Consider the following 24,476-nt stretch of genomic DNA (forward strand, 5'->3'; position numbering starts at 1 on the left):
TTACCAAGCACTCTGAGTAGGTAACAATGTAGGAACTAAGGATTGTATTAGTGAACAAGGTGGCATGGGTGTCCCTTTGTTGAGCTGGAGAGAAGGACAAAAAGATAATAAACAAAACAACTCAGTGCAGCACATAAAAGAATCTAAACACACAGGTGTTCTAACTAAAACTGAACTCTCTTTAAGATGACATGCTGAGCATCTAAAGGTTCTTTTTTAATGAATGAAGAGAGGAATAAGATAAAGATTGATGTCACAGAATAATTAAAGCAAAGTGTTAACTGTAAGGCTTAGGTGGTGGGTTTCTAGTATAAATTTCTTCTACTTTTTCCTGGACATTTGAAAAAACGTCATAAAAAACGCTGGGAAGAATACTGACTACCATCATGTTCCTAACACTTTGGCCTTTTCACAGAAGAAAAAAAAATTCACATTCCAGAAAAAGCTTCCTTGCAAAATGAAGTTGCACGACACAAGAAATAATCTGATTTTTAAAGCCACATATAGATAGTGATATTATGCTTCAAATTTCAACCAAAATGATTTTGTTCAAATGGTGACGATGCTAGTCTCTTTGAGAGAGAAGGCCGGAATGCAGGTGAGAAAAACTATAATGTACAGCTGAGTTGAAAAGATGAGTGCCTGAACTGTTGACAGAAGACACACCTGAGTGAATTCTTCAAGTGTCAAAAAGCAATTTAGGAGGGAATGGACTCCTTAGAAGAACATCACTTCTGAAGGCTGAGAGGTAGACAGGAGGAACCGCGAGGCAGATTCTATTACTCACTGATCTGCACAGAAGTAAAAGGCAAAAGTCCTCCTGATCCAAGCGAAAGGCCAAAAAGGCAGTTTGAATCACAAATAGCTCCTTTGCCTCTCATGCCTGAAAGTAAAATTGTGCATGGAAGCAACTGATCCTTAGCTATGGCCAACAGGTTTACCATTTGCAGGAAGGGGAAGCGGCTCATCCTGAAATTCCTGTTTTGTCAGGCAAAATTTGTGAACCTTAAGCCACCATTCTGATCTAATCATGTAAATAAAAATTAGCTATGAGTCCCAAATCCTGAAAGCAATTCAGAGTTAGAATGCCAGTATAATGACAATGACAATCGGTGTGGATTGAACAAATTCTAAAGTCCTAGCCACATACTTGTACTTTCTATACAAAGAAGAAAGTAAGATGAGGCCACCAGCCTCATGAAAACCTCTGTTATCTTCACAACACTTCTTACCCTTTCCTGCATTACTGCATGCAGTAAAAATAGGACAGAGCTTATCCTTCAATTTAATTGGATAAATGAATGCATTTTGAATGCCTACCACATGCCAGGCGATATTGACTTTCAGCAATGAATAAAACAGACAAAATCTCAACCATCAGACATCAGGGGAGGAGAAAAAATAAAAGTGAAATAAATACCAGGAGGTAAATAAAATTATGGAGGGAAGTAAAATAGGGGAGCAGCACAGGAAGTTGGAGGAGAAAGGATTCACATTTTAAAAGGAAGATAAAGGTAAGTCTCAGCAAAGTGATTTCTAAGTGAAAGACCTGAGGAAGGGATGGGGAAGTCTAAGGGAAGGACGTTCCAGAAGATGCAGCAGTCATGGTAAAAGTCCAGGGGTACGGTGTGTGTCTGGCCTACTTCAGAAACATTAAGGAGTCGAGAGACAAGGGAGAAGAAATGTAGTAAGAGGTGTGGTATGACCCAGATCCTTGAGACCATGAGAATAATCTACCTTTTCCAAGATGCCACAGGAGCCACAGCATTTTTAGCAGAGCAGGGCTATGCTCTGACTCAAGTTTTAATTAACTTCATTGGGGGAAAACTGAGTCTATTGGTTCTTCATCCGTTAATAAGGCTGTGGAGGCTGTGTTAAATATTCACTTAACATCAGTGATGTGAAGGGGGCCACCTCAGGTGCTGAGCACTTGGCAGGATCGCACTGGTGGGGCTTATAAAGTGGTACCTGGGCTGGAACATGGACCCCGTGAGAGCCATAGAGCAGGAGTGCCTGGCTCTGGGAAGGTTTTCAGAGGATGTGACACCTCCCTGAAGGATGAGCAGACCTGGGGTGTATGTGTGTAGGTGTTGGGAGAAAGTGGGGACAGGAATTGCAAGCAAAGCATCAGCACAAGCAGCTGCTTGGATATTGAGAGAACCAGGTATCCCAGAAGGAACTCAGAAGCCAAGAGGATGCAAGACAAGATGTAAGAGGCCAGCAGGAGCCAGGAGGTGTAGGAATCAGGACAGGAGTTCGACTTTGCAAGTGTATAAATGAGTACACATGAAGCCTCCTTGGAGGTTTCCATGCTGCTCCAAGACACTCATTTGAGAAATAGAAGATGAGAGAGGAGTTTTTCCATCCCTGCCACGATGCCCCAAGGAAGGGGACTAGATGGCTTTGTGTTAATAGGGGTTTGGTGAGTTCTAGCTCTACTCCTATATCCATAGTTGTAGGTGAGCTATGCTAAGGGAGCCTCCTCATTTCTCATCTGTAAACTGGGAGCCATGGCCCTAGCTCACCCTTGCTCACAGGGACACTGGGAGGGACCAGTAAGAACACAAGGCCTCCACAGCCTTATGCACTAAAACTTTTGCCACTACACTATGTTGCTCACTCCACGCTGAACAACCACATGCTGAATCTCACGAGCGACAATTTGGTCATTTCATAATTGTAGCTTTAGTCCTGTTTTGCTTGTCCAAGGAAACTGAAACAATAGACTAAGGCTACCTGCTGATTTCAAAGGCCCGGAGGAGTAGTTACCGGGCAATGAAGTAGAGAGCTAGGAAGAACCCTGCTGTCTGGAGCCACAGAGAATTCACTTCAAACCAGAGAGGGGAAAAATGGTGCACAAATATTTCCAAAGAGATAGTCTTTTTCTAAGACTGTTAGAAAATCCTGATAGACTGGCCAATCCTGATAGACTGAGACATTTCAAGTGGCACAGGCTAGACTTCCAAGTTCAAAGAGACACTGAAGCCTGTGTCCATCACCTCACCTCAGCTACTTGATTCTCAGTGTGATACAGGGCGGTGATTCTCGAAGTGTGGTCCCGGGACTGGCAGCATCAACATCACCCAGGACTTGTTAGAAATTCAAGCAACATATTTTAATAAGTTCTTCGGGTAATTTTAATGTATGCTCAAAACTCGGAGCCCCTAGCAGAGGGGAAAGAGGATGAATGAACTATTAAGACAGTGCTGGGATCCCATCCCAGTTTGTGACTTACGATCTTGGGCAGGTTACATTTCAACCTTTGACACTTGGCTGAGTAACGGGACAAGATGGGATTATGGATGTGAAGTGTGGGCACCAAGATGGCAGACAGCAGCAAGTGAGGTGACCTTCTTATGGCTCCTCTCTCCCACCAATCCTGATCCCTGGCACTTACTCAATTAGCTCCTCACCTACAGATGTTAAATAAGAATAGTGCAGACATTTCCTTCAACACCTGACCCTAGAATCCTTAAAGGAGAAAGAACACTAAAAATGAAAAAGTATCATGGGCTGAAGAGGTACGGCTTGGGTAAGTGGAGGGCATGATTCTGGAATCTCCAGGGGGATGACCCCATGAAGCAGTCACTCCTCTGCCCTGCCTTCTTTCCCAGTAACTTTGTCCAAGGATTGGGTTTATGTCAGCTGTCCCCGTTTCTTCTCCTCCTCTACACACCTTTCCACTCTACCCTACATCATCTCCCTGTGAACTAGGGTCCTCTCGCTGTCCTGTGAAGAGGTCATTCTCATCTTGCAGCTGGAAAGCTGGAGAAGCTGGTGGCTCCCACTGGGTAACACTCCCAGGATTGAGTGACAGGACAGGTAGGATGCGCCTCACCTCTACCTCAAGTTCTCTATGCTCCATTCAACTGGGTCTGGAACTTCTAAAGTGGAGGTATGGCAGGCCACGTGTTTGTGTGTGTGTACCTCCTGACTGTTCTGAAAGTAGGCTTCTAGAGAGCAGAGACTTAGGGATCCCTGCAGGTCAAGAGGCATATTTTGAACTGGGCAAAGTCAACAGCCAACTAAAGATTCAAATGTAAATTAAATGCACTCTCTTAGGTAAAATAAAATTCTCAGGCTTTGTCACCTCTTTACCCTTCAACAGAGCACCTTACAGGGATTTGGGAAGGGTTTGGGTGGTTTAAAAAAAAAAAAAATCAAAGGAGTTGGGAGTGAAACGGGAAGGCACTAAGTGATATATATATGCTCCAGACTCCACATTGTGTTCTTCATTCAGCTCCCTGTTACAGCTGCCTGTCTTTTCTGCTGCCAATTTCTACATGCACCAAGAAATGCTGACCATTCCCCAGCATGGACTCAGCACAAAATGTGAGAACCCAGGAGGCAAATTTTCCAGTGTCTTCACATCATGAATGATGTTCAAAGTGCTGCAGTTACTCCACAAATAAATAAAATGACCTTATTCAGTTTTGCTGAGGGAACAAGGAAGCGCTCCATGGCAGTGATATAAACACTGAAGCTGTGAGCAGCCTCGATTGCAAAGGGCACTGATATACAAATAAGGTCTGAGCTGAAGTCTGCCTGAAACCAGGGCTGTGCACTCCTAATGGCTGCTTTTGCTACTCCCAGTCTCCAGGGAAAGACAAGATTTTCACCCTGGACAAGGTCTTCACATAAGCCAGATGAGGTTGTGAAAGTGGGTGTCATGCAGATAATTAGAACTATCCAAATAAAGAGTAATGCACAGCATAAGTCAATTTGGGGGTTTTATTTTTTCTCTTTCAAGTGGTATAGGCAAATATGTTCTCATTTATTTTTCTATGTGGTATGGGCAGATTTTTTTTTTCATTGTTTGAGGTATAAATACCTTTTTGAGACTGTAAAAAAAAAAAAAGATATTGCCTTCAAGAGTTTAAAAAAAGGAGTTTTCTCAGTAGATTAAAGACAGGGATAGAAATAATGCCTAGCTATAAGAGCCAACCCATGTACTTGGCAAGCATAGAAAAAGCCACATTAATTCTCTACCAGAGATAACACAACATCCCCGAATAAATACAAATTAAGAGACAGTCACTTGGTGGACTTTAAAACAGTGCAAGAAATGGCTTTCAAATCTGAGTAGAATCTTAAAGAACATGATACATTAAGTGGAAAAACAGACACAAAATTTTAGTATGTATATCACAACTAAAATAAAATATAAAATGTAAAAACCATAAGATAAAAAATAAACACATGGGCTGGGGATGTGGCTCAAGCGGTAGCGCGCTCGCCTGGCATGCGTGCGGCCCAGGTTCGATCCTCAGCACCACATACCAACAAAGATGTTGTGTCCACCGATAACTAAAAAATAATTATTAAAAAAAAATTCTCTCTCTCTCTCTCTCTCTCTCTCTTTAAAAAAATAAAAATAAAAAAAAATAAACACATGGAAAAGATAGCAACGGTTACACTGTGTTGGGGGAGCTGTTTTCAGCAGGGGAGAGTTTTCCCAGTTTTTATAATATGGTTGCTCTTCTTTTCATATTCGATTGGAAAAATGGAGAAAAATCAATGAAATTGTCTTCAACCAAGAAAATTTTGCTAAATGTATGATTTCAAGGAAGCAGGGGTGGAAAGGAATCTGGGTGGCACCTTCAGAGATGCCAGGACCCCATGAGGTGTGTGATGGGGCAGAGAAGGGAAGGCGGGCTTGAGGCCAGAGAGCCTAGGGTGGTCAGCACTTGGCTATAAGGTCTGAATGTGGACAAAGGGAAGGCACTGTGGCTGTAAGGAGGAACAGGTTAAGCTTTCAAGAGCTGGCTCTGGAGACATAAGAAGACCTTAGAGGCTGGTGTGGAAGCCACGCTCGCATTCGGACAAGAGATAAAAGCAGAAACCAGGGCCAAGAAAGAGGAACAACAGGATTTACCAGCTCCTGGAAAAGGCCATCACTTACCAGCACTAATCAAAAGGCCTCAGTGTTGCCTGACCACCAAGTTTCTCCAGAAGCTGCTTAGGAAGGGATCAGGCCTAGTCAGCTAACACATCCTAAAATGTCCAGCTGTGAGCAGAATACACAGGGAGAGTCATTCCAGAGACCTTCTATGATGTTGGTAAAACAATACAGAAAAACAAGGCTTTTTTGACAACAGAAACCCATCGGCTTATCGAGAAATTACAGGAGAAACAGAAGAGTCCAAGTAAGAAACACAGCATCAATATTTTTAAGAGGCAACAGCATTTCAGTCTAGCGTGTTTCACTTCACTGCTTCTAAAGATGCAGCACGAATGTGTGTTTTTCTCTTTTTCTTGTGCTGGGCTCCCTGCACTGCACACCTGCCAGAATACAGCTAAATTCCTAAGACAGATGAACTTGAAGACACGATTCTCCAAGTATAACACTCTTTCTGCAGTCTCTAATATTTTTTCATCATGCATCCCAACAGTAGAAAAAAATAAACATACAAGAGTCTCAATACACTGCAATATATGTGCATATTTATACATCAATTATATGAGTACTATCAGACATACATAGAAGCCATGGCAAATGCTTTAAAAACTAACAAGGCATGAATACTAACTTCTGACGTCTTTTTCTTATATTTAGATGAACAGTCTTTCCTTTCAAACCACTAGAATAGCCACTAGTTTACCCAGCCAGTTGGACTGGACCCAACTCCTTTGTCATGTGGGAAGCAAGGAATCTCTGGCAAGGCTGCATCCAAGTTCACTGTGGGGAGGTCCTGGATTGTGGGGTGCAGGAGATACTGTTTTCTACTGCAAATTCTCTAGCCCAGGCACAGCTTGACATGATGAATATCTGGAACTGCTTCATTTCCCTACTCATTTGCATACTTCCTCTATTCAAGGCAGCCTCGTCCTCGAGAAAGTTTTCCATCCACCTGTTACCTGATGGATTTAGCAGCCACTGATGATGACTCGCTGCACCATCTCATTAAGAGTTTCAAAACGCTGATTTTCTAATTCTCTATTTCTTTTACATTTATTAGCTCTGATTTTCCCATGATTAACAACTTTTTCTCATCAACCACTTGATTACCTTCAAATATAATTTGTGCTAGAAAGGCGGGAGGATCAAAGCTGGATTCCCCACCCTCTCTTTCAGAGTAATGAGTTGGTATCCTAGCAACTTGCAAAGGTGACCGGCTACATTTTGTGGGATTTTTCTTCCTCGGCACATCATTCTGGACTTGATTATTTTTTAAGTATGTGATTTCAATCCAGTGCAGTCAGTTTTCTTTTGATGCTCAGACTACCCCATCTGGGGATCCTGTGTCCTCCTAACCCCACCCCAGTGGTCCTTCTTCGCTTCCTTCCCTTTTGGCATAAGACATCCCATCTCAAATATCTCTGGCCTCAGACCTGAAACCAACTATTTATCCTTGGAGGCAGCAAAAGGTATTTAGGAAATCCCAATCAGAGCACTCGAATATTCATTGCCACTCACTCAGCTACCTTTACTCCTAGTTCTTTCCAAAGTATATAATTAAAAAGCATTTTCTTTTTAAAGAAAAAAAAAAGATATTCATATTGATATTTCTTATTCAAACTAACGAGTGTTTTTTACTTCAATTCTTTAAGTACTCCCCTTTCTTATATACTGAAAATCTTGTTCCCTATACTATAACAGTTTCAAATAGTAGTACAAATATTTCTTACTATGAATGCATGATCAAAATACTATTTTTGGTGTTATGAGTGATTGCTGATGTTTGGGCATGCAGGTTTTTTTTTCTTTTTTTTTTTTTTTCTTTTTTTAAAGGCAATGAAATGTGTCAAGCTTCCTCCTCATTTCTGAATTCTGAGTCAGAGTTAGGAAATTAATACCTCTCCCAGGCTGATAGAATTTACATTTTAAACAGTGAACTTCTTTCAATTCAATCAACTAATAATTTTAAACCCTCCATTCATGAAAACAAAAATAGGTTTGCCAGACTCTGTATTCCACCATTCTACCCTTTCCTTCTACACCTCTCTTTCTACAGCTTAGAGACAGGGAAACGCCATCTGTTGGAGGGCATGTGCCTACTACATCATTCAGGCAGTTTGGGCCATTTTGGACACAGGTAACACCTTATGTCACTTACACACAGTTCACTTTTTAGGTTCCTGTGTGACTTGCCCTAATCTCTTAAAGTTTCATGCAAAATCAAACTCTAGGCTAACTCTAATGCCTCACCAGGCTGACAGTCATCTGTCACCTAATGTGCCCTGAACCGGCCCAAGGGCAGGTTCCCAACAGGACAATATAGCTCCAGGAAAAATAATAATGCTGTCACACATACAACATGTTCTCGTCAATTTCTCCGAGCTAAAAAAGAACATTTAAACACAAACCGATTATTAGCTGTTTCCTTTCTTAATTCTCCCTCCTCGGGCCCAACACCTAAGGGTTAGTCCAAGGTGTTCACGGTTACAATCAGTGAGCCTAAGGAAAGCACCTTCTTTGGGTGGTTACCTACAAAGAGAAGTTCGGGCAGCCACGTGGGGAAAAGGCTGGCCACCGGTTTCCCAGTTCTTGACTTGACAAACCAAACAGATTGACAAACCAGAAACAGGAATCTCTGGGTTAAAATTATACTGACATTTTGGGGAAATGGACATTCTTTATTCTGTGCATCCAAATTAACTGCTTAACTCATGTGGCCTTCCGTTTCTAGAAGAGAATATCACCCTGTCACTATAGTGTGCTGACTTAAATAAGAAATTTATTTTGGGCACAAATGCTATTAGATTTGATACTTGGCTTTACAGTCCTCAGCTAACGAAGACCCAAGGCTAGAGGCAGGTAAGAAATGGAGACTATGGGGCAAGTAGACCAGAGAAACAGAAAACTCCCAAGAGTCTTGTCGTGGGGCCAGTGTCTCCTGCACTCTGCCCTCACTGCATCACTACACACAATATTCACTATTGTTGACAATGACAACACCAAGTCACCAAGAGAAGGCATTTCATTCTGGGTTGGCAATTTAACAAGTCAATAAAGCATGAAACAGTTTAAAATAGTTCCAATTAGAAAAGGCTAGATTATTTCCTCTTTAATAAGTTTGATGCTTAAATAGCTAAGATGGAATTACCTGTAAAATGGATTGACCTCATTTCTCATGAATGATGAGGCAGACCCTCACCAGCAACGGCATGGCACCAGGTATGCTTAATGCCTGCCAAGCTGGAGGCCACCAAAGTCCTCTCCCACATGGTTTCTCAAGATCATTTGTATTGAACATTTTTCCCCCAGAACATTTTTGAGGCTTTTCACAAAATTCTCATATAGGTTTTCAATTATAGAAAAAAAAGAATCAATGATTCCCAATGCAAAAGCCTCACATTTCTACAGCAAAGAGTCCCGAGTAAAAATTAGCAAATAGATGCTTATTTTAATTAATTTTCCCCTCTACCTTTGGTGGCATTCTGGAAAGCAGAGGAAAAACACAAATACTCACGGAACATGGTATAAAACTGTTGAGGATTCAGATTCCATTTTCCCCAGGGAGTCTTATGGCCTTTAGACTGGGCATAATTCGCATGATTAAACTCTGGTTCAGTTCCAAAGGAATCAAGGACTCGGAGCATACACCTGAAAGAAGAAGAGGTATCTTTAAGCCAACCACCTTGACCCCAAACTATAAGCCTTCCACCTTGAACTCAAACTTCAAAAGGGAAAAGCTCTAATCCTTTCTTCAAAGACTACCCAAAATGGACAAATACTGTATATTAAAAATGCTATTATACAAGAATTGAGAGGCTATTTTTTTTTGGAGGGGGTCCTGAGAATCAAACCCAGGGTCTTGTGTAGTCTAGGCAAATATTCTACCTGGAGCTCTATTTCCAGCCTGAGAAGTTTTAAAACAGCTAGCATACAAACATCTCCATGCAGGACTTGAGAGCCTAAGTCATCACACAGCAGATAGCATTTGCTGCAGACTGGATGACTAATCACAGAGGTGGCTCCAACAGCAGTTACATGAAAAGTTCCATGAAAGCTGGATCCGGGGACCGCCATATTCTCTGCTGGGTGCACCCAACCAGAGTTAAGGATATAGTAGGTGCCTAGTCAGCAGATATTGAAGAAACAAAGAACTACCATCTCTGCAGGTCTTATTCAGCTTAAAGCACAGGGTATGCATCACCTCTTTCAGCCCTTGTTCAACACTTACGTTACCTAGGCTATTTGATTTGGGGTAAAGCTTATGTTGTCGTTTGAGGTATTCCCTGAAAGTTCCTGTTTCAGAAACAATTTTCAAATTCACATGTTTATGGTATTTAGAAGTGGAGCCTTTAGAGGCAATTAGGGTAGAGGGGATCATGGAGGGGGACATGCTGGCATTAGTGACTTTATGAGAAAAGCAATAGAGACCAGAGCTTGCAGGCTCCTTCTCCTATCACATGGTGCCCTCCACATGGGACACAGCGAGATGTGACCTATCCATCTTGGAGTTTCCAGCCTCCAGAATGGTGACGAACAAGTTTCTTTTCATTATACATTACTCACACTTAACACAAAACAGACTGGTTGGTTGACGTAAATGTTGAACAACCGCTGAAAGAGATAAAGAGACCAGATGTCTCCTGGACTATGCTTAGAATCTCATTTCATAGGGAGTGCTGGGTTTTATGTATTTATTAACAATAGAACTTTACCGCTTTCTCCTGCAGCCTGAAGAAATACAACTGAAGATGTTTCACTTGGCTATTTTTCCAAGGCCTAAAACTGGGCCAAATCTAGCCTACCACTATTTTGGGGGCCAGGAACTAGGAACGGCCTTTACATTCTTATACGATTTTTTTTAAAAAAAGAGTGACTTTGTGACACATGAAAATCATACTTCCATATTACAAAAATAAAGTTTTATTTGAACACAGGCACATCCCATGTTTCCTGTGTTATGTGTGAGGATCTTCACTCTATATAACAACGGAGCTGAGAAGCTGAAACAGAGAATATACACATGGGTCACAAAACCCATTACATTTATTGGCTGGCCCTTTACAGGAGTTTTCTGACCACAGCATTGAAGGGCACAAAGAATGACCAACTGAAGAAGGAAATTAAGGAATCGGAATCGATACTGAAAAAAATCGACTGATTTTGGTTACACTGATGTCATCACTGATTCTCAAAACATTCCTGTGAACTAAGCTCAGGAATGGCCGGCAAAAACTGTTTTCTGTTATTACATAGCAACACCACCTCTGAATGGACCAATGAGCATAAACATTAACAAAGATTAAAGCCCACATTTTAAAAAAATATTTTTTTTAGTTGTAGATGGACACAATATCTTTGTTTATTTATTTGTATGTGGTGCTAAGGATCGAACCCAGTGCCTCACACATGCGAGGCAAGTGCTCTACCACTGAGCTACAGCCCCAGCCCTAAAGCCCATATTTTTAAAATCAGATGACAGCAATGACTTTTAAGAATTGCATTTAGTTCCTTTCTTCTGTTTCCTACTATTAGGAAGCCATTATTTCAAGTTTTAATTTTTTACTTCAATATAAAATTCTGGAAAAAAATCAACTCAAACACCAGAGTGAGTTTTTCCAGGAAACATGTTCATAAATTGCAATTTTTATGTGATTTCCTTCCATTATTTGCCTAGACAAGGAAAATAAGAAAAGAAAGAGAAAAGCTGTGATCACACAGTCAAATACAAGTGGACCACAGAAAAAAATTTCCTTTTTAATTTTTTTTTTTTTTTTGTGTGTGTGTGTGTGTGTGTGTGTGCACGCGCGCGCGCTAGGGATTTAGAGATTAAACCCATGGGTATTTTACCACTGAACATTCCTAGTCCTTTTAAAAGAAAAACTTTTTTTGACAAGAGTCTCCCTAAATTGTTGAGGCTGGCCTCCAACTTGCAATCCTCTTGCCCCAGTCTCCCAATTGCTGGGGATTTCATGTATACACCACCAAGCCTGGCTCTTGTTTGAGATTCTTGTGTGGCTTTCATGGAAGATGTTTTATCACAGAGGCAATATTCACAACACCATCAAGGACTTATTTTCAGCCTGGCAGACAGTGGGTAGACAGAAATAGAAGCCCACATTCCAGGAAAAAGAAGAGACCCAAGGGGTTCCTTGATTCTTCTTTTCCCGGATTTGTCAATATTAGAACATTCTTTTTCTTAAGACATCTCCATTTCTTATTTATATATATATATTTTTTTTTCCTTTTAAAAAGGAGGAACTGGTTGAATCAGTGTATTTTCTCCTGAAAAAATATGGCAGTGTTCAGAACATGGCAGGGGTGATGGTGGTGGCTCTGGAAAGGTCATTCTCAGAGGAACGGCAGTAGCAGGACACATGAGGATAAGGAGCTTCACCTTAAAGGTTCAACTTCTTCCACTTGCTTCCAATCACCAACTACACTCCTCTCTAGCATGGGCTGGTTACCGTATTTTTAATTTGGCATTTCATCACTGTCATTTTTATATTTGGACAATTAAAACAGATTAGTGATGAGCAATGTTGCCTAGTGGGGGTCTAACTCCTGAAAGCCTGCACTTGATACAGAGCCAAGATGTAAGGGATGGGATGCTGAGTTCACGGCAACCGAAGGCAGCGATGATCTGATGTCTCCTGGAAACTTACAATTCTGCCTCCTTTCACTGGAGACTTCGGCTTAGTTACTGTGCATTTTCTACCTTACGCGTTTGTTTTCTAAACCAGCAGATTAACCTTTCCCTATGATATGGGGGATTTAACATCCTAGTTTCCCTTCTTCAATCACTCTCTACCTCTGTTTTGGAATTGTGTTGTTAATATTTATATCATCTCTCTAATGCCTTTTTTTGTGTGTGGAGCATCAGGAACACATTAATGACTTGAAAAGATATTTGCCTGGATGCCTGAAGCAGCTAGCCTTCCTCTAACAGGGGCCTCTGCAGCGATGCCAAATGAATCCTGGAACACCCTTACTCTCAGCACCACTACTTCAAGATGGATGCTCATGACCAGTGTGCATGGACCCACCCTGTAGTTTGGAGTTTGATGTAAACATGTCATATTTTAGAATATTTGCATCATACTTTTCTTGTATGTCCTTGATTCTTAGACAAAGCCTCTTGAGGCAAAAGGGGTGTGAGTTTTGAAATACCTAACAGAATATAAGTCACATTCAGGCATTTAAACCATAATGTCCCATTGTTCCACTTATGGAACACCTGAAAGACTTAAACTGAACAAAATATACCACTTATGGTAATAATGAATTAAATATTTATGTTTTAGAGCTCTAGTCTTCAGAAAATAGAGTGATAATAGATATTAGTGATAATATTCATTATTATTAATTATATCATTAGCATTCATAAATTATATAATAAGTTATAGACTATGATTTCAAGCCTATTTTGATGTACCCATGTCGATTTCATTGAGATATAGTACGGATGACTTGGGACTTAATGGGTTAATAAATGTTCGATTGAATGTCTTAGGTGCTCATGTTAATTGGATAGAATTTACAAGTATTTTCCCAGGATCAGCAGGCTTAAAGGGCTTATTCCCATTTGGAAGATCAGATGATAACATTACATGTAATGCAGTTCATACCTTCTTCCATCAACCAAAATGCATACTGACAGCCCCGACAACTTCTAATTTGAAAAGGGGAAAGAAATGGGCAAGAAACTTCCTAGAAGACCTGCTTGGCATTTTGATGTTTTCCTTGCTCTATCGCACCAGGAAGCCTGCAGGGTTAAAGCAATAACAGACCCCAGCTGGTTGCTATTGCTCAGGCAAACTAGTTATTAAAGAAAGGCAGATGAGCATTTCACTTTTCCATTACCCCTCTGATGGTGCCTGTTCATCCAACAAGAACCCCATACCAAGCAATGGCCACCATTTTAATAACAGCATCACCCTTCTTAATTGACCTAAACACCACCACTGAGAATACTTTTCCACGCAAATAGCCCTTCTTAATGGCAAAGGAGGAGAATCCAGGGAGGTCCCAACTGCCGAGTTTTTGTTATCCATTTTTTCAGATGTCTGCCATTCACAAAATGCTAGAAAACAATAGCCCTCCCTGTCTTTCCTCAAGGCTGTAGCTTAAAAAAAAAAAAAAAAAAAAAAAAAAAGTGCTTACTTTGTGGCTTATTAACTGAGAAGAAAGATGGTTATTTCCACATAACTGAGAACAAATGTGATAGCCTGTGATTCATGATGACTTCATGACAGGAAAAAACATGATGCAAAAGGCAAAATGCTATCCTGGTCCAAACCAAGTTTCTAATTGTTTTCTACTTATGAAACTATATCCATAGGAAAGGAAAAAAAAACAGTCTGTATTCCCTCAATTCCTTTCCTGTAAATATTTCACTGCCCAATGAGAAAATCATGGCTGCTGAAAAAAATATAAATTGCAAGAATATTTTATGGACTACGGGTATTTCTCCCCTCCATGGTTTTTGAGATATTTCTTAGCATTTTCAGTTGAGTTTATGTCTGACTTCTACAGGACTTCCAATCTGATGTCACCTTAGAGATTCAAATTAATAACATTAACTAAACTGAAAGACACTGAGTTCAGTTCAAATTCATTCAAATTCATTTACTTATTTAAATTGGAAGCACAGATCAAAACATCTCTCTACCCAATAGCAACAGAAAAGAAACTCAGAGAGATTTCCCATCTGGTACTAAATGAAAATTTTTCAGAGTATTTTCTTAGGAAACTAGTTCAAACTACATGTCAGCATTTACTACCATTGGTATAGCATTTATCTACCATTCTTGATGGTAGAATAAACTACCATTCATGCTACTAAATGTGATCTTTATTTAAATTTAGTCACAATTTAATATGTGTGAAAGAAAACTTTTACAGATCATAAGCAAAAACTAGTATCAATGGCAATAGGAGATAGCAAAATCACTTTCTTAAAAAAGCATTACTTGGGGCTGGGGATATAGCTCAGTGCTAGAACACTTGCCTAACATGCACAAGGCCGCGTTCCATCACTAGCAATGAAAAAAAAAAGGACTAAATTAAATTCAAAATAGTTACTTTTATCTGCTTAAGGCTGGTGTGCAGAGCTACTCTTACTTTGTTAAAAATACATGCAAGTGCTAAAAGAAGAGTCAGAGATAAGAGCATCAAACTGCACCTCTTAGACTGAGAGAAAATTGAAAAAAAACCAATAAATCCCATTTTACAATTTTATGTTATTTAGTGTCATGTTTGTAGACCAGGTAAAATCATTTTGAATAGTAAATCATGGTCCCAAACCTATGACCAGGGAAACACTTAAGATAGTCTATTAAATAATACACACTTTCACGGAGCAACCATGTACCTTGGTCACTCTAAGCACAGGCATATGTTAAAAAGTTCAAGACCTCTGCATCCTAGTTTTCCTCCTGAGAATGACAAGAATACTAATGAGGGAAAAGCAAAAAAATGAGTTTTTATCTCAAACTTAAGGACCAGAAGAAATGGCATTATTCATATTTGATCAAAATCGCTGTTTGATAAAACAGATGAGACTGGTGTGGTCACACTGAGAAAGGAATTCTAGGTATCAGGGAGGGTACAAAGGAGGATGGACACTTGTTTTCTCTTTTCAGGACATCAATGAAAATAATTAATAGCCCTAGGAGGCAGAAAGTCACTTCTGAAATTCACAGTCTGAATTTCAATTAGGAATGAGAAACACATTCCATGCAGTTCAAAAGATAATATTTAATCATCTTTTTCTACTGAAACCATGAAATCCTTGTTAGGGGTAAAAAAAAAAAAAAAAAAAAAAAAAAAAAAGCACTAAAAACTTAAGAACAGTATGTAGCACTTACTGGTAATGAACCCAGGATGGTCCCAGGGTTTTCTTGAACTGAGCGAGTCCTACAATATCAATATAAATGAGCTCGACGATTCTGTCTCCTACAGTAGGGCAGCCAGATCGGTTCCCCACTACCTTCTTCATAATTCTGGAAAAGGACAGAAGAGAGAGAAGAAACTCTTTATTTTGAGAGATTAAACTTGGCAAATAACAAACCCAAAAGTCCTTAGTAGAAATGATGGCATGGCTCTTCCAAACCAGTGGCCTATTTCAAGACTTCCCACCCCTCAAGGCCAACCCAGAGCTCCAATTCTGCCTCTTACAAAAAGCAAATGGTGGTGTATAAACCCAGCCTTTGAAATCAAGAAAGACATGGGTCTGACTACATCTCCCGTGTACAGCAGCTATGAGAACTTAAACAAATTACTTAACCACGCTGAATCTTCCTTTCCTCACTTACCAGAAAAAAAAAGAATTGAAAGAAGCTATTAGTACTTCTCTAAGCTCCCTTTTTCTAAACACTTTTAGGGTTTGGCTGCTACGGCACTAGTTATTTGCTATACAGTTTCATTCTGTTGTCTATTATTTTCTCCTAAACCAGAATGCACACTGCAGAACCCACATCATGGCTCATACTTTTTCATGAAGTTTTTTTTCACTCACCTGTCCGCCCTTCCACCCTGCCACACAAAGCCACACCTGCACCAGGGAATGACTAAGTACCGGACTGGAAAACCAACTTCCTGTGCAGGAATGAATATACCATTTATTCAGAAAACAGTTGTCACTGCCCCTTTAATCCTGCTTACAGGAATCCTTCACCACTTTGTGAAAATCCTGCTTCAAAGGACGAGTCACACCTAGGCCTCTGCTCTTCAGCTCCCTGCCTCTCTAGGCTCCCTGCTCCCTCTTCTGTGGATTTCTGATAAAGTCAAGGTTTGTATAATCAGTTTTGCATCCTAAGAGTTGGAAAGCATTTTTAGTAAAGGGCCATATAATAAATACTTTCATCTTTGCAGGACACTCATTCTTTGCCACAATTATTCAATTATTCACTCTAGGAGACAAAACCACAAGAATACAGTTATCTCATACCAGACAAAGGCACCCACAACATACAATGGAGAAAAGATAGTCTCTTCAACAAAAGTTGCTGGGAAAACTGGGAAATCCATATACTCCTCTCTCTCACCCTGCACAAAATTCAACTCAAAGTGGATCAAAGACCTAAAAATGAGTCCAGAAACCCTGCACATTCTAGAAGAAAATGAAGGCCCAACACTCCATATTGGCTCGGGAACAGACTTCTTTAACAAGACTCCCAAAGCACAAGAAGTACAATGAAAAAATCAATAAATGGGATCTTATCAAACTAAAAATCTTCTTCATAGCAAAAGAAATGATCAAGAACATGAACAGAGAGCCTACAGAATGGGAGAAAATTTTGCCACCTGTATCTCTGATAGACCATTAATTTCAGAATACATAAAGAACTCAAAAAAAACTTAACATCAAAGTTCACAAATAACCCAATCAATAAATGGGCAAAAGAACTGAACAGACACTTCACAAAAGAGGAAACAGGATTGGTCAACAAATATATTTAAAAAAAAAAACATTGAACATCTCTAGCAATTAGAGAAATGCAAATTAAAACTACATGGAGCTGGGTGTGGCGCACACCTGTAATCTCAGCAGCTCGCAGGCTGAGGCAGGAAGATCTTGGGTTCAAAACCAGTCTCTGCAACAGCGAGGCACTAAGCAACTCAGCGAGAACCTGTCTCTAAATAAAATAAAAATTTAAAAAGACAGGAGATATGGCTCACTGGTTGAGTGCCTCTGAATTCAATCCTGGATCCCACCCGACCCCGGAAAAAAAAAAAAAAACTACATTGAGATTTCATATTATTCCATTCAGAATGGCAAATCTCAAGAAAACATGTAACAATAAATGTTGGTGAAGATGGGGGGATACACTCATATATGTTGGTAGGACTGCAAACTGGTGCAACCACTCTGGAAAGCAATATGGAGATTCCTCAAAAAACTAGGATGGATCCACCATCTGAACCAGGTATCTCTCTCACTCCTTGGTATATATCCAAAGGAATTAAAATCAGCATACTACAGTAACACAGCCACATCAATGTTCACAGCAGCTCAATTCACAATAGCTCATGGAACCAATGTAGATCTCTTCTACAGATGAATGGATAAAGAAAATGTGGTATACATACACAATGGAATACCACTCAGCCATTAAAAAGAATGACTTTATGACATTTGCCACTAAATGGATGAAGATGGAGACTTCATGTTAAGTGAAATAAGCTAAGCCAAAGTTTGAATGTTTTCACGTATATGTGGAAGCTAACCCACAATAAGGAGGGAGAGGGGAAAAAATAGAAGTTCAGTGGATTAGACAAAAGGAAATGAAGGGAAAAGAGGCAGATAAGAAAATGAAAGAGTGAAACAAATCTGAAATAACTTTCCTGTGTATATATATATGAATACACCACAGTGAATCCCACCATTGTGTACATCCTCAAGGATGGAGTCCTAATTAGAATAAGATTTATTCCATGCTTGTAGAATTAGATTAAAATCAATTCTACTGTCATGTATAAATAAGAAGAACCAATAAAAAATTATTCACTGTAATATGAAAGCAGCCAAATAATACATAACAGTGGTTGTGTGTGGTTGTGTTTGGGCTCCCCTGAAATGTTACAAAAACAGGCAGAGGACTATGATCAGTTCTTTGAAACTGTACAATGCAATTACCTGGCTGTGTCCTACTCCCATGAGTTATGATTAAATTAGCCTGGGAATGGTCAGTGTTTGGGGGATTTTAAAGAGATCCCTGTTGTGGTTTAGATGTGAGGTGTCCCCCCTAGATCTCATGTGTGAGACAATGCAAGAAAAGCTTAGAGGTGAAATGATTGGGTGATGAGAGCTTGAACCTCATTAATGCATTAATCTTCTGATACGGATTAACTGGCTGGTTGGTAGCTGTAGGCAGGTAGGGTGTGGCTGGAGGAGGTGGGTCTATGGCTGTGCACTTAGGGTTTATATTTTGTGGTGAGGGCAGCTCTCTCTGCTTCCTGGTGTGAGGTCCTGGGCTGCTCTCCTCTGCCACACCCTTCCGCCATGATGTTCTGCCTCACCTCTGACCCAAAGCAATGGAGTCAACTGTGACCCCCCAAATCAACATTTCCTCCTCAAAATTTTTTCTTATCAGGTCTTTTGATCACAGTGGCAAAAATGCCAACTAAAACATCCTCAAAACTTAAAATTATAAAACTAAAGATTGCCAGGTGATTCTAATATGCAGGCAGACTTGGGTACTACTGGTCTAAGCAGGCTCCACAATTATCTTCTTAAATAAGACCCATCTAACCTTGACCCCAATGTGCACAAAGATCACTACAGGCTCCCTTGACCATGAAGGAAGTCTCTGCCTGAGAAATTCTTCATATGCCTTTCCTGAGTTCCCTGGGCAGCTCTTGCCTCGGGTACTTCCACAGGACTCCATTTGTCCAACCACCCATTCACTCACTTATTCACTCCTTCACTCGTTCCTTCCACAGCTGCATGGGCACCCACTGTATGCCAGGGACCAAATGCCAAGGACACTGATTTATAACAGCCACAGTTTTCTGCATGCCCTGTGCTTACCTTCTAGCATCAACACTTCAATTAGCACTAATAGAATGGTAATTAGTGTAATTATTATTTGATGTATTAGTTGTAATTATCAAAAGACTGGCAGCTGCTTAAGCACACACTGGTCATCTCTGTAGGCCCAGTACCAAAAAAACAGCCCACAGAAGGCACAGAATGAGAGGCTTTGAAGTGCAGGAACACATCCACTTTATAGGTTGTGTATCCAACGTGTTTTAGAGCAAGCAGGAAGGCGGCAAGAGGTGGCAGCCTGCCGAAGAAACAGGAGTGATGATGAAGGGTGCAGAGGCCTTAGGTTTACACAGCACTGAGAGGAGAAGTGTGGGCAAGATCACTGGCTTTAAAGTCAGACAGCTACAGCCTCCAAAGCCCAGCTCTGCCATATGTTGTCCCTGGCACCTAAGAACTCATTTTTGGTTTAAACCTCAGTTTCCTCATTTTATGCAGACAGCAACAACACCTACTTTCTGGTGTGAAGGACTAAAACCCATAGTGTGATTAGTCCCTGGCACACAGTAAGTGGTCCACAGAGGTTGGCTATTAATAATCATCATCAACATTATGGCTGTCATAACTGTTGATGCGAATGTTGTAATTAAACTCTTGTCACGGTACCAGGCACCTGGAAATAACTAACAAATGATAGTTGATACGATGTTATTGACATTGTTGCTTTTATCTCAATATACTGCCACCAACGAGGTGTGGACCTCGAACCTAATACAAGTGACCTCCCTGGGTATCAATGTCCTGTGCAATAGAGGGAGAACAGGGTGAAACATACTTTGTTTTAACACCCTCCCAATCTCTAGAATGTTCACTGAAGGTGTTTCTTCTAGAACTACTTGACATAGCAACATGAAGCTTGGCTTCGGGGCAGGAAAGTCTCTAGAGGCAGTTACCCAGGAATGAGGGAGTCTGAATGTCCCTGAAAGGCCAGCTGTGTCAATCTAGAAGGGGTTGAGAGAGCATTGGCGCTAGATGCAAATTTCATTGAAAACAAAGACTCAGGAAGAGTGAACAGACCCAGTTGAAAGTTGGCTAATTGAAAAAGAATTGGTCTGAGACTTTCAGGAAATTCATTTCATCCAAATTACATTATAAACAGGAACCTGCCCTGTTTTAAGATTTAGAAAGCTTGACACTGAGTAGGCAATGGTATGAATTTCAGCAAGAGACCGGGAATTAGGAAAGTCAATAATGTTTTCTGCTGCAGATGTTGGAAGCACCTGTAATAGCAAAGAATAAGCTCCTTAGTTTGAATTTTCCAGCATTCATTTATGAAGCCTCAGGAGCCTACAGCTACAATGAAAACATATTATCCTTCTCACAGTGTATGCATTTAGCTCCTGAAAATAATCTTCTTATCTCCTGTTTAGTGAATTATCACTTTCATTTTCCTCCACAAGAAATTACACACTAATAGAGGGCTTTACAAGTTTACAATTTCTTTTTTGTATTCTGATTTTAAAATTGAAAAGTAATCTCCTTACTCCTTGAGCTCAGCCAGTGAGGCTGAAATCCGAATGTCATGGCCCAGTAAGTACAGAGATGTAATTAAATCACTCCACTGAACTAATTCACCGAGAGGGCCACCACTGAATGCTGTCTCCGCGATCTTAAATCCAGATTCCTTGGTCAGGAGTCCCAGGTGGACGAGGACCTGAAAAACAGAGGCACATACTGATTTGCACTGAACCAAGAACAAAGTCCACAGAAACCACCACAAAGCCACCAACCAGTTCCAAAGACACGTCCCATGAGATCTCAGTGTGGAGTGTGCCATTTTTCTAGAAGGTACAAAGAAAGGAGGGAAATAATTTTTCATTGTTTTAGAAAAATTGAATCATTAAAGTCAGAATTTAAGGAAAAGTACCCAGGACAAGATAGTATCTTTTAACAATACTCGGCCGTCTTCCCATATCTGGGATATTTTTAACCTTTTACTGAGGAAAATTGAACATCCAGAAAGCAGGTATGACAACACTGTCAACCCAATACGCTCACCACGAAGCTTCAACATTATCAATTCATGACAAATCTTAGTCTACACCCCTTTTCTTCTAATCCCTCTAAATTATCTTGAAGCAAATTCTGTCTGTAAATATTTCAGTATGTATCTCTAAATGAAACAAACCACTTAAACACACACACACACACACACACACACACACACACACAGTTAAAACATCCCTGTGTTCCCAAACAAGCTAATAATTCTTAATATCATCCAACATCCAGTTAATATTTATACTTTCTCAGCTGAACCTTTGTTAAGTGTGGTTGTGTGATTCAGAACCCAAAGTGCACATGCTAGAGTTGACTCCTCGCCTCTCTTCATAATTCCTAGTAATTTTTTTTTTTTTGGTTGACAAAGAGGAGTGTTAACATTTACTTACCAAAGACTCTGTGTTGTACTTCCAACAGTCTCTTACATTCTGGATTTTACTCATTACAATCCCAAGGTATTGTAAAACGGATTATTCTGTTCCTTGTATTTATGGTAAATGAGTAGTTAGATCATCAGTTCTGATAAAATTCAGGTTCAATTTATTATTATCAGCAACACTAGTTCACATGTGTCACTGTGTACTTTCATTGGTGGGAACTACGTCTCAGTCTATTTTGGGATTTCAGTAGCTATGGATAATTACTAACTAGACCATTAATCAATTTGGGCTGCAAAATAGTGATACTATGTAATTTCTTCATTAGCTAGAATATTTCTATAAAGACCAACTACTTCCTATTGGTCACCATGAAGTACAGCTTGCTTAGTTCCTCGTAAATACTTGATTTTTGCCCTTTATTTATCTGTTTTTAGAATAACAAGTCTGTTAAATTTAGCCAACTCTTAATACTGATCCATGGGGTTTCAGTTTCAAAATATTATAAAATCATGGATGTAAGCATATTTAATTTGTTTCAAAAAATTCTGGTTATTATCCTACTACCAAACTGTCCCATGTTGGCCAGTGAGAGGCTATTCAAGGTAGCTTCTCTGCTCTTGAATATGATAAAATGTTCTAAGCTCAATTTCTGTCTCAGAACTTAATAAGTAATTTTTCCAAGAACCTCTTATACCACCTAGTGAAAATAGCATTTAGAGATCAAAGTCTAGGGCTTAAGAGACTCTAGTTAATCACCGTTTGGAGGACTTTTCAGCAGCTCTAACTAGGAAATGTATTTTTCCACTAAGATAAAACAAATCATGAGTTCTTATTGATATTTCCAAATCAAACACAGGATTGTAATATTTTTACATAACATTATTCATCTTACACATTATTTCCTATCTCCCACAATGAAAGCCCACCTGTCAAAGATACCAACATAGTCATCTGCAGTATTCCAACATTCACAATGGATTCAGAATGAGAATATCAATACTTCCAAACACCATATGATTTGCAAAAATTGTTTAAAATATTTTTGCGGTTCTTTTTGGCCTCTGGGATATTCCATTAAATATGTTCAAGTTATTGTGTTCTAAAGGCAATAAGAATCATCTTTCCCTCTGTGTGCTTGTATCAAAACTGAATGGATATAGTGTCAGTTGATGATTTTCTTTATGATTTGTTAGGTATGGTTTCTTTCCTAATTATATTTTCACACTTAAATGGCTCCAGTGTCAAAACTACAAAGTTAGATATATTCTCAGAGAAGTCTACTTTCTATTCCTGTTGCTGTCAGAAGTCCCCCTTTCAGCCACTTTTCCCTCATTGTGGTAAAATATGCGGGACATCAAATTCACTGTTTTAGTATACACCGTTGAGCAGCATTAAGAACATTCACATTATTATGCAACCACTGCCCCATCTACCGATTAGAGTTTTAGTATTATAGTTTATTTTCCAATTTGTAAAACTATGAACAATAAACATGTCTATGTTATATATTGCACATGTGCGTACGTATAGATCTACATGTATATTTGAAAAACTCCCTCTCTCTTTAAAAAAAAAAAAATGCATGTCATTCTCCTCTTTTCTTCTTTACCCAACAACAGTATGTCCTGGAGATTTCTCCATAGGACTACATAAGCAGCAATGTATGAGTGTACCCTTTTCCCCACATTCTTGCCAATGTTTATTGATACCTATATTCTTGATAAATTGCCATTCTGACAATCAGTGTGGTTTTAATTTGCATTTTTCTAATTGCTACAGATGTTGAACATTTTTTCATGTATTTATTGACCATTTTTATTTCTTTTGAAAAGTGTCAGTTCAGTTCCTTTGCCCATTTATTGATTGGGTTATTTGGGTTTTTTTGGTGGTAAGCTTTTTGTGGGGAAAAGGATACACTTGGATATTGCTGCTAGGACTGAAAATTGCTGCAGCCGCTCTAAAAAGCAGTATAGAGATTCCTCAAAAAACGAGGAATGAACCCACCATTTGACGCAGTTATCACCTCTCAGTATATATATCCAAAGGTTTGTAAAATCAGCCTACTACAGTGATGTAGCCATATCATTATTTACTGCAGCTCAATTCATGATAGGTAAACTGTGGAGCCAACTTGAGCCCTTCAACAGATGAATGGATGAAGAAAATATGGTACATTTATATATATGGAATATTACTCAGCCATAAAGAAGAATGACTTTATGACATTTGCCAGTAAATGAATGGATCTGGAGACTCTCATGCTAAGTGAAATAAGCCAATTCCCCCTGAAAAAAAGTTGAATGTTCTGACATGTGGATACTAACACACAACAAGAGAGGGGAGGGGAAATGTAGATGTTCAATAGTTTAGACAAAGGGAAATAAAGGGAGGGGGGATGGAAATAAGAAAGATAGTGGAATTGAATCTGAAATAGGAAGTTTATGTACATACATTTGCATGCATATACCACAGTGAATCTCTACATTATGTATATCCACAAGACTAGCATTCTAATTAGAATAAAATATACTTGATATTTGTATGTCAAAATTGACTCTATTGTCATGTGTATCTAAAAAGAATAAAACAAACTAAAAAACCAAAACAACAAAACAAGCATTCTGTACTTCTTTTTCTAGCATACCTGCAG

General features: G+C 39.5%; 1 protein-coding gene across 4 annotated transcripts in view; it reads right to left on the minus strand.

Annotated features, from left to right (window-relative positions):
• MGAT5 (alpha-1,6-mannosylglycoprotein 6-beta-N-acetylglucosaminyltransferase) overlaps nucleotides 1-24,476 on the minus strand; it is a 340,832-nt gene that overhangs the window by 108,206 nt on the left and 208,150 nt on the right. For all 4 annotated transcript variants that reach the window (XM_081262405.1, XM_081262404.1, XM_081262402.1 and 1 more), the window contains exons 9-11: nucleotides 20,930-21,099; nucleotides 15,766-15,900; nucleotides 9,414-9,547 (exon numbers count right to left, since the gene is read on the minus strand). In XM_081262405.1, coding sequence (XP_081118531.1) covers nucleotides 9,414-9,547; nucleotides 15,766-15,900; nucleotides 20,930-21,099 — 439 coding nt within the window. The remainder of the gene's footprint in view (nucleotides 1-9,413; nucleotides 9,548-15,765; nucleotides 15,901-20,929; nucleotides 21,100-24,476) is intronic.

Source organism: Spermophilus citellus (genome assembly GCF_964194105.1).
Source record: "Spermophilus citellus genome assembly, chromosome: 11".
NCBI classification, from domain to species: domain Eukaryota; kingdom Metazoa; phylum Chordata; class Mammalia; order Rodentia; family Sciuridae; genus Spermophilus; species Spermophilus citellus.